Genomic DNA, 11,262 nt, shown 5'->3' with positions numbered 1-11,262 from the left:
TCTTAATGTCGATAGCACTTTAAACCACATGTTTCTTTTTATGCAAATAGGATCTACATCGTTACCCCTTAAGGAAACCACTCATAAGTCTGCCACAAGAGGTACTATCCTTTTTTTTTTTATTATTTTGTCATTTTCAGAATGTTATCCTAGAAAACCAGCTACCCATCCTATAAAGTAGTAGTAAATGGTCTATGTGTTTTGATACTTCAACAATGAAACCTTACATATTGTCTTTAATGGCATCCTTAATCATCGATGTGTAGAACACTCTGTTTGTAAACTCATTAGTGGTATATCTAATACATCCTCAGACAATTCTAATTAAAGTGTCTTTAGGAAGCACATTGTCTTTTTGTCTTCAATTGAACTCCTAAAAATGGGTATAGAATGTGGATCAACTTTCATTCAACATATAAAATTTATTATGCCTAGAACAATGGAAAGCGATAAACATTATTTATTAAATTTGAACCTGTTAAAAGATAGTTGTAGAGACAAAACTAGGAGTGGAGACTATAGAATAACTCAAAATGTTATTATACATGTGAAAAAAAAAATCATATCCTAATAATTATTCTATTAAATTCAAAATTTAAGATTTTCCCAAAACATACCACAAAGGATAATATAAAGTTGGTCGAATATAAACCCAGAATAACTTGCTACCAATTAAGTAACTAAATCATATTATATCCCAATCAAAATCTTTTCATTCCTAAACGTCTTTCAAAATAATAATCAATCTAACATGAAAAAATTATTATTTCTACAAACCTTGATAAATATTATAACTATCACAAAAATTACTTTATTATTATTCCAAAATAAATTATCAAAAAAATTTCAAAAATCTTCATAATTATCTAGATGATAAATAAGTTCTAATCAATCTGATTGATGGTTCATGTAATTTAAGAATACTCACGATTTTCAAATTGTGTAAAAATTAAATTAAAATATTTTATTTATTAATTAAAATTATTTTTTTTTAATTTATATAATTTAAATTATTAATGTAATTTTTAAAAATATAATAAAACATAAATTTTCATAGAATGAAAATAATCCTTTTCACTTTGAAAAGATAATAATCTTCCTTTTAATCCTATATTTTTTCAATAGATACAAACTAAACATAATATAAAATAATTATCATATTATTTTATCTATCATCTTATGCACCAAACATGACTTAAAATTGTCACATATCCTTGTTTAAGAAGTCTTTAAGTTTAAATTTCCTGTTTTTGAAATGCATATACATAACATTTAGCTGTTTTGTAACAACAAAAATAGTTTGGAAGTAAAAAAGAGAAGAAAAAGTGCATAAATTTTCGGTGCATGCGCATCCAAACAATTAAATTACAACCACAAGAAAGCATCACTAAAAACAAATGTATAATTAAAAACACAGAATTGCCCTAAAATCTAATCCTCAACTCAACAGCTCCACCAGGAAAGGAACAAACTAATAAACACAACACATTGCATTACTTATGGCGTGAAAAGCTTCCAGCTGATCACAGCTTTAAGGTGATGTGCCATTCTTACTTTTACAAACTTGAGGTACTAATTTGCACATGGGCCAGGCAACCGAACATACCTCTCTCCTCTAACACACTATTGACATCCATTTCAATAAAATGCAGCTCTTGAATTTAGAGATTTAATAATAACTACACAAAAAAAAAAAAAATACATCTTTTCAAATTTCACACCTCAGGTTCAATCCATACTTCCGTTTTCCATTTTTCCCTTTTACTTTTAAGGGAAGTTACCCATTTGAGCCTGATAGTAGAGCAAGTACCTCACTGTCATCAAAATCGGATTCTACGGCAAGCTCAAGAGGGATTTTACCTTCCCTATTTGAAGCCTGTGGGTCTGCTCCCCTGCATAAAATCATCAGAAATCTTCGTAACATTTCAAATAGAGCAGAATCAGTGGAGTGTGCACGTGTGCGTGTGTGTGTGTGTGTGAGAGAGAGAAAGAGAGGAGAGAGAGAGAACAGTTATGTAGATCAGTGATCTACTATCAAAGGAATATCACATATACAGCATGCACAACTCAAATGCATGTAAACTACTATGAAAACAATGCAAATATAACCATTTTGTAGCAAGGATCCGCAAATCACCTGGTAAGTAGTAATTTAGCAAGTGCAGCTTTGCCTTTGAGAATACATCGATGAAGTGGCGTTTGACCTTTTGAATCCGTTGCATTTATATTTGCTCCGTATTGTAATAGAAGTTCAAGCATGCCAATGTCTGCAGCTTCACAGGCAAGGTGAAGTAGGGTGCAACCATCTAAATCATCCATGATTTGGCCCTCACTGGTTCCCACGAAGTTGAAGGAGCTAGCAGAGGATATGTCTGATGAGTCCCCTGTTATGTAACTGGAGTTGTTGTCAACATTTGCATGTTCTTGCAGTAGCAACACTTTGGCAAGGGTTAATGCAGACCCAGGAGATTGTTCATACAATGCATTTACATCTGCTTCACAATTAACAATATAACGGTATACGGCCTTCTTGTCATTGGCACGAACACCCTCCCAAATCTGTTGCGCCACAGAATAAGGATGTTGCTTGTCTTTCGGCTTGCGAACAAAAAGCTTTTCTGCATACTGAGATCAAAAGAAAACAGAAAATTCCTTCAATTGCTTATACGTGCCAAACAATTATAAATTTTTAGAAAAATATTTTAAGCCTAAAAATATACTCTGGCTTTCATGAATCATTAAATTAACAGCAGACAACCATTGATGTATTGACAGGAGTTAAAAGGGGCAGACAGTGGTCCACTCTTTCACTCTATCCACAACATCACCTCATGCCTATCTATTTTTTAGGCCAATACCTCATGCCCATCTTTAAAACCTAAAGAACAGAAGAAAAAAAAAAAAGGTACAAGTGGCATTCATAGTAGAATGAAGATCTTGTTAAATTAAGTTGAAGCAGTCACAAGTAATTATATGCTTTGCTTAGGTTCTAGAATTAATATTGGTCCAGCAAACATCCCCCCCCCCCCCCCCTTCCCCAAAAAAAAATGTAATTTATATCCGATATCATTCATATGTTTGCCTTGTGAGCCATAAATAAAATGCAATTATCCAACTTTCTAGGAAAGGGTATAGACAAGATCATATTATACAACTATCTCAAACAATAAAAATGTAAAGACTAGATTAAAGGGAAAATGCTTAACCTTTGCATGAATGAACTTCTCCTTTACAGATACAGAATCAGAATGACAAGGTTTGCCCATAAGAAGCAGCTGCAGGTTATCAGATTTGTAAAAGCTTGATCACCAGAATAATAAGCGTTAGTGACAATTGGCAACAGGATCAAGTTTGGTTTTATATTACCAAAAATTATCTTATTTTAAAAATAAGAAAGAAAGAATTTTTTCTTTACCCTGTGCGGGTAAGATCAACATGGAAAGCACTTCTTGAATGCAACAATTCCTCCCAAACTGAGTTAGCAAAGGTATTGCCCAGAGATTGAAACAAACTTATAACAGAAGGCTCCCATACTTTTACATCAAGAGTAAGCGACCTAATCTGAAATATGAACCAATAAAAACTCAAGAGTTACATAAACGTTGAAGCAACATACCATTACTGAGTGAGTAATGGTTTTATCCAGATAAAAGAATTCATTTCAGCAGAAACCGGTATTGTCTACAGAAACATCTAATACAAACTCCAATAAGCAAGAGACAAGCTATTTCCTTTTTTCTCAAATTCCTATAATCCAACCAATAGTAGTTAGATGTGGCCAAAGAAAAACCAATAGTATATAGAAATTTTCATCTAATTTGTATTACTATGTTCATTACGGAGAACCATTTATCCTTTAAAAATAAGAAAATTCAAGAGAAAGAACAATTGATCAATAAAATACTTTATTTTGAGAGATGCAAGATTCTTACAAAGGGATGCATGAAAAGGTTAGATATAATTTATTCAATTTACCTTTGATATGTGAACACCAAGATTTCGATGAACACCAGAACATTCAATACAAACAAGTACACCCAGATTCAAAGATGCCCAATCAGGTTCAGGGGCACCACAATCTGCACATTTATCATTCCCACATACTCTTTGCAGTGTATCAATTGGCTTTTCATTTTTTATACAGGACCTTTGATGTTGTGAAGCTCTTGATTGGCGTTCGTTATGTGCACTAACAAGATTTCTCTCAGAGGTATACTCTTCAACAGCAGTATGATCAAAATCAGAACTTTCAAATGAACTACTCTCACTGGTGGATCGATGATGACCACTTCCCATGGGACTAGCAGAAAAACTCTGACACATTATTAGAGTATAATTGTCACTATATCAGTAAGGAAATCAACAAGTAAAAATCATGCTACATCTTTAATAATTACCCTCTCAGGAGCCTGAGAACTAAGTAGTGAAGCAATAACCCCAGTTATCTTCTCAATCCAATCCATTTGATCTAGTGCACTCTCTGCCTGCACTGACAAGCACAAACAAACATTATAGAGGATCAATTGCCAAATAATAACCCTCAATACAAAAGTGCAACATATTTGACACAACGATCTGTCAATAAGTTGATCCCAGAAATAACAATAGAAGTGCAGCTTACACCTAAGTCATACCTGCAAAGTGTAATTCTTTGTTGGAGATATTATTCTAAAACAAAACCTCAAATCTGCCTCATCAGCATCAACTTTAATTGTCGATGTAAGCAGGTTCACTGTGTGATGGGCAACAGATTTTTCATCATGCATGCCACCATGATAATGAGAAGAAAGCCACCGACCCAATAATCCAGATCCAAGCTCAGAGCCATTTCTCTGACCAGAAAGCTGACTGCCAGACCCCTATTAATACACCAAGAACAATTATAAGAGCAGAATAGATAATTGGTCATAAAATGAAGTTCAAGCAACCTACTTCTCAATGTTTTTCCCAAAGGGTAGAGCACGAAGAATCTTACAGATGATTTACTACACTGCTTGCGGTAGTAATACAGCATCCCTCGGCTATCAAGGACAAAAAATCTTCTTTTCCAGTCTCCTCTCAAGTTTGATGAACGTTTTGAGAGATAGCCTTGTCGAATAGTTTGAACCTGGAGGAGTATTTTTTCAGTTTTAGATGCAGATAAAAAGTTATACAGAAGCAAAAGCATCAACAGGACAAATACAATCTCACAAACAGAGCTCTCAGATAACTTTAAATCTTCTTTAAAACCTTTCCCTTTGAAGCAGATTGCATAACTGCCTCTATCATTTTATGTGAACTTCGACCTATCGCTTGTATAACATCTCCATTAGGAGATCCATTAGAACCATTAGAAGACCATCTACTCTCTCTGTCAACCTGCCTTACGTACTCCCGCATTCTTTCATTTAAGGCTGCCTGCTCATAGTTTGATCTTTCCCTTGATTGTTGTGCATAAGTCAAGACCTGCAGGACTTGTATTTCACCAACTAGCACACAATATATAGCATAGTGAAATCACAAATGTAGGAATCATCAATAATGAAAGAAAAGTTTTTCTTTCTGCATTGATTTTATTCAAAGGCCATACCAACTATAAACCAGGTATCTTATAACATGATATGACTAATCTCTCAAATAACTGATATTATATTCAGTATAGGATAACATTTTTCTTTCTCTTTTGAGGAAAAGAAATGGATGAAGAAAAGACAGCAAAGTCAGAGACGATGTAGAGATATTTGTCTCAGTCTAGAGCAAACTTACTATAACAAACCTGATTAATATATGGCTCCATTTGATGCAATAATTCATAACCCTACAAATGAAAAAAATTCATAATAAGCAAGCATTATGCATGTGATAGAAACATGAGAAAGAAATTGGGAAGTCCAGCCATGTATGTGATCACCTGTTTGAAGTAACGAAGATGTGCATCCATAGTCCCACTGACTGCTTCCAGAAACTCAAATCTTTTTTTTGCTTCAACATTTGAAAGAGCAGTTACCTATAATTATGAATCACAATACTCTAATTACATATCTTGAACTACATCTGAAATATCACAGCCACATCAATTTAGAAAATGATCTGCAAGCAATTCACTCACAAGATTAAAACGAGCTTGCTCAAATGTTGACCTCGCTTTATGAAGTTCCTAGAATAAATCCAACTTGTCAGAGTATGCAGGGAATTTCATCAATATGATAGATACGTAGGTAAGAATGTCAGATACATGAAATTAGAAACCATCAAACCATTTTGCAAGATACCTCTTCCAAAACATTGGCAATATCACTCTTGGTACTTTTCCTTAGTGAAAGAAACTTCTCACGAGCCTGCAAGATAATTCTAACTGTTATAATATAACTCTGAATTTGATTTTAGACCAACTTAAGACATATAACATCACATTAAAGTAAAGCCAACAAACTGCACTACAAAAATCAAATTCGTTTCTAAAGCACCTGGTCATAAATGAGACTAGCCTTGTCAAAGTGCTTATGTGCTTCCTGCAGTAAGATAAGATCTTTTAAAACCAGAAGTTTAATAAATACAATAGATGATCTACAATAATGCACAGATTACTAATCCTTGGATGAACCTATATCACAGCAAAAAATAAACAACCAATATTTCTCTTAATAAGAGCAAGAGTTAATAGGGCTGCCCAGCTTTTAGTTAGTTCCATATCCTCCCAACTTTACAGCACTGCTTAAATCTAATATGCAAGAAGAACTGGTGGTTACCTTGACCTCAAGTAAATCAATATTGACAAACTGCAGTAATCTGTCATTTAGCTCGGTTTCAACCTAAAAAAGAAAAGAAAGCACTTCATAATTTTCAATATTATTGTATATATGATTGGACAATAAACTATATACAGTGTTGAAGTTCAATATAGTTGTAACATTTACATTCTCACAATGTTCAAAAGAAAGATCTAAAAATGACATAAGGTTCGTTTTCAAAATTTTGGTGCATTGCAATTTTAGATAGCCATTAAGAAAATAACCAACAAAAAATTTATTTACGACTGATAGTTCTAAAAGATTATCAGTCTTTCAGTTAATATTCTAGCACCAGCAGTTGGAGGTGTGAAAGAATTGAATTTATCCAAAATAAGTTATCTCAGGTCCTCACTATCAGTAACAAATTTGATATTCATGCTCAGAAGATACTTCAGAAATTCACCTGGTATCGAAGAACTTCCTTGTATGTCCCAATTTCTCTCAATGCTATGGTAAACTTGGTCATAACAGGCCCTAAAGAAGGGAAAAAAAGGTTCAATTACTGCTATGGTGCCAGAAAAATCCTAATCATGCCAGAATATAATCATGTTATGTCAGAACCAATGAACAAAATGACAGTAAAGAGAAGGCTTTCAGACATCTTATGGCGATCAACCCAACAACTATTAATATGGGAAGAACTATCAAAGCAACAATAGCAAAGCCACTACCACTAAAGAATGCCAATTACTTCAAGGTGCATATATATCAACCAACATTCGAGCAATTCCAGTAAACAGCTTTGGCACCAAAGACTGAACAAATACATACCTCCAAAAGCCAGACTAATAGGGTCATTATGCCCTCCACCAAACATTTCAAGGGCACTTGCAAAAGCAATGTCCCCGTCATATCCCTCCCCAAGTCCTTCACTGCAATCAGAAAAAATATGCAAATGAATATTTCACAAACTCATGGCTCCGATACCAAGCAGTAGCAACCCACCCCACCCTCTTCCCTCTCCATAGGAAGAAAACAAAGAAAAAAATAAATAAATAATAAAAGTCTATTCCAGTTGAGAGCTATGATTACGTAACTAGTTTTACGGTAATTGTAAGGACATTAACAAGTAACAGCATCCTCAAGTAAACAAAAAGTGTGGACCCAACACAGTTTCCATCTATCATTTCAGAGTCGAGTACCAAAGAAAATGCATGAATAAATGTCAAAGTTTTTGTTATAATACAAGGTTGCATTCAGTTTTTGTATCAGATGCTTGGCCTACGTGTAAGGAAGAATGTTGAAAAACATAAGAGACTTCCTCAAGCTAGCAGAAATTCATGAATAAACATAGGTTATGACAATTAATTTACATAATTGATACCCATTTTATGTTCAAGAGGCACAAATAAACAAACAACAAGCAACCAATACTTTGCCCATTGATGAAAGACATATTGGACAATTTATTTATTTAGTTTAGAAGTTTTAACTTGGCCATTTGACATTCTAGTATACATCTTTCATAAGGCAAAAAGAGATTTTGCTTGATAAAAGCAATTAGATTCATAGATACATTTGATGATCTAGACATACGTGTACTTTCGACATCCTTTGTAAAACCTTAAGCTTCTCTCCTGTAATGACTCGGCACTTTCCTCCATGCATTGTATCTGTCTCACCAAATAAAATAAATAAATTATCAATACATGGTCCACAAGTAACTAAGCAAAATAACTCTCTTACAAAGCAGTAGCATTATTGTCCATCAGACCAATACTGGGCAACTATGTGTAGAAAATAAAATGGTTAATGTTACAAATGGCCCCTAAATTATAGTGAAACATTCAACGTGATACTTGAATTTTAAAAATCTCTAATATGTTACCTAAATTATAAACCTATTAACTAATGTGATACTTGGAGGGTCGTTTGTCCACCACGTGTCATCATTTAGAGCTAACCACATTAAAGGTGAGTACCACATTAATTAAAAGATTCATAATTCAGGTACTACATTAGAGATTTTTTTTTTTTTTGATATCACATTGAATATTTCACTATAGTTCATAAGCCATTCATAACATTAACCCAAAACAAAATTAACATAACAAGAAATCAAATACATTACTTTGAAACTTAAAATGAAAATAAAAAGGAAAACCACAACCATTATTGAATTGGAAGCAAGGAAACAACATGCATGTCTTAAAATAAGAGAAGCTGCCAAACTATGATCTTCAAATAGGCATAATAACATTTCAAAATCCATGAGAAACTACAGTTACAATATGTGCTCACTATAACAATACATAATTGAAAAGGTAAAGAATGTCTTAAAGCAAAATCAGACACTCTATCCCAATATAATCAGCATTTACCAAGACAAATGTGGATTTATGATTGGCACTTGACAAAGATATTCATGAGATGAAAAGTTCAGAAGAAAAAACAAGATTATGAAGTAATTATTCAATTATTCCAACCCGATTTCATTCTTATCTCTTCCTATTCATAAGCAGAACTTAATTAACTCAAAATTAAAAGCATAAAAAGTCATCAGAAAATCAAAACCCTATAGTGTCAAATAATACAACTCATTAATTAATTCAAAATTAAAAGCATAAAAGGTCATCAGTAAATAAAAACCCTATAGTGTCAAATAATACAACTCATTAATTAATTCAAAATTAAAAGCATAAAAGGTCATCAGTAAATCAAAACCCTATAGTGTCAAATAATACAACTCATGACAAACCATGGAGAGATCAAGGATCAGACAATATCTAATAATTTGTCTTTAAACCCTAAAACCAATTATGGATACTAATCATCAAGCTAGCTTACCAAACTTCGCATATACTCCAACTCTTTCGAAAAAGTAAACCTCCCCATATCTACAAACTTTAATTACTCAAAAACTACAGCTGGTCTAGCTTAATTTTTTGAAGTAGCCAAATGATGCTGCTTATGCTCCATTTACTTAGCTTAGAAATCAGAAGGACAAAATTAGGGGGGTAAAAGTTCCCGATTTGCTTTTCTTTACTTTTCTCCAACAAAACCAAACGCGAACAGAGCACCTAAGTTTACTAAAACGGCAGTTAAACATGCAACATGAAATAATTAAGCTAAACATGTTCAGAATTTCTGGAGAAAAAACTAATATAAATCTACAATGTCTCGGTCTTCCTTCCAGCTCAACCTCGAACAGGAGGTACGAAGTAAAACGAAGCGAGAGAGAGAGTAACCTGCTTGCGAAACATGGGAGAGTCATCGAGCTTAGCGAAATGCATTGTGGACGCCACGATTCTTTCTTCTCTTTTCGATAAATCTTAATTACCATTACACCAATGCTCGATCCTTCTTATAATAAAACTAAGCCCGAGATCTCCCCTTCACTCCGATTTAAACCCCCCCCCCCCCCCCAAAAAAAAAAAAAGAAAAAAACAAGAACAAGACGCATTCACTTAGAACCTAACAAGCAAAGATAATCAGCTTTCAAAGCAAGAAATTCAGCTTTATCAACTCGATTCGCATGGATTTCATGGCATTTAAGTTAAAAGAAAGAGAATTTTTTCCATCCTTTGAAAGCTTGTTTATGGTTTTTTTTTTTTTTTTCACTTTCTTCTCTGTACCATTTGTTTTGCTGTTTCAAAGAAACAAAAAAAAAAAAAAAGGGCGAAGGGACAGGGGGGCCAAGAAAACATGAGATTTTTTATTATAGAAGAGGAAATGGTGGTTGTTTTCAAGGGGAAGCGAGAGATTAGACCATTTTCATTCATAAACCTGAAAAATGTCCAAACCATGTATGAGAGTGGGACACAAGACAACAGTTCAGATAAAAGCGAAAACACAGAGACAGTTGCGTTCCTTCCTTCCTTTTACTTTTCAGTTTGGTTTCGTTACAGGAAGCCAAATTTCAACACTGTCGATACAACCTACGACGTTTCAGTAGCTTGGGGGTTTGACAACGGTGTCGTTTTGAAATTGTTTTTGAAAACGGCGTTACACTGTGTGTCTCTGACAGGAGTTACCTTCCTTGACGAAAAGAAAGAAGAAGGTGACTGCGACTCGAGGAGCGTGCAATAAAATTTCCACTTTAACGGGGCAAGATTAGTTGTTCACGCGCCATGAGCGTGTGGTTGAAGAGCATAGAAACTGAGAGATGCTTATGTCCCAACTTAAAACTTCCCTCCTCCATTTTCTTGCTGCCGTCCCGTAGTCTCGTACTGAAATGATTAACCAAATAAAATTCAACCGCACGCTGCTTTTTCATTTGGAAAAGAGAAAGTGCTAATTCCACTAGAACATGCTCCCGATCAAAAAAGTAACCACCATATAAAAAAAAATCCTTTTTAAGTGGGACCTGAAAAATAAAAATTGTCCGGGAAAGGCAATGCAGAAATCTCAGCCTTATTCAGCCCAGGTACTCAACTCAACCGCGCCCCAAAAACAAAGTGGCCCAGCACTAGCGGCAGGCATGAACATGATATTTTGATGAAGGGATTATATTCAAAACATATTCTTAGTTCAAAAGTGGACAGTCAATGAG

At 34.0% G+C, this 11,262-nt stretch overlaps 1 protein-coding gene across 1 annotated transcript; it reads right to left on the bottom strand.

Moving 5' to 3' along the window:
* Positions 1 to 1,299: 1,299 nt before the first annotated feature.
* Positions 1,300 to 10,398, bottom strand: LOC111290700 (ADP-ribosylation factor GTPase-activating protein AGD3-like). The gene is made up of 19 exons (XM_022882126.2): positions 9,959 to 10,398; positions 8,307 to 8,383; positions 7,542 to 7,642; positions 7,174 to 7,244; positions 6,729 to 6,791; positions 6,447 to 6,491; positions 6,252 to 6,317; positions 6,089 to 6,136; positions 5,891 to 5,986; positions 5,756 to 5,797; positions 5,230 to 5,445; positions 4,976 to 5,107; positions 4,635 to 4,859; positions 4,398 to 4,484; positions 3,976 to 4,314; positions 3,416 to 3,561; positions 3,207 to 3,300; positions 2,138 to 2,625; positions 1,300 to 1,892 (listed from the first exon to the last, which is right to left on the bottom strand). Exons 1-19 carry the CDS (start codon positions 10,001 to 10,003, stop codon positions 1,778 to 1,780), a joined length of 2,496 nt encoding a protein of 831 aa, XP_022737861.2. The 5' UTR covers positions 10,004 to 10,398; the 3' UTR covers positions 1,300 to 1,777.
* Positions 10,399 to 11,262: the final 864 nt, after the last annotated feature.

Source organism: Durio zibethinus, chromosome 16, assembly GCF_047325235.1.
Source record: "Durio zibethinus cultivar Kanyao isolate XHJ-2024 chromosome 16, ASM4732523v1, whole genome shotgun sequence".
NCBI lineage: Eukaryota > Viridiplantae > Streptophyta > Magnoliopsida > Malvales > Malvaceae > Durio > Durio zibethinus.
This window is presented reverse-complemented; position numbering and strand designations above follow the sequence as displayed.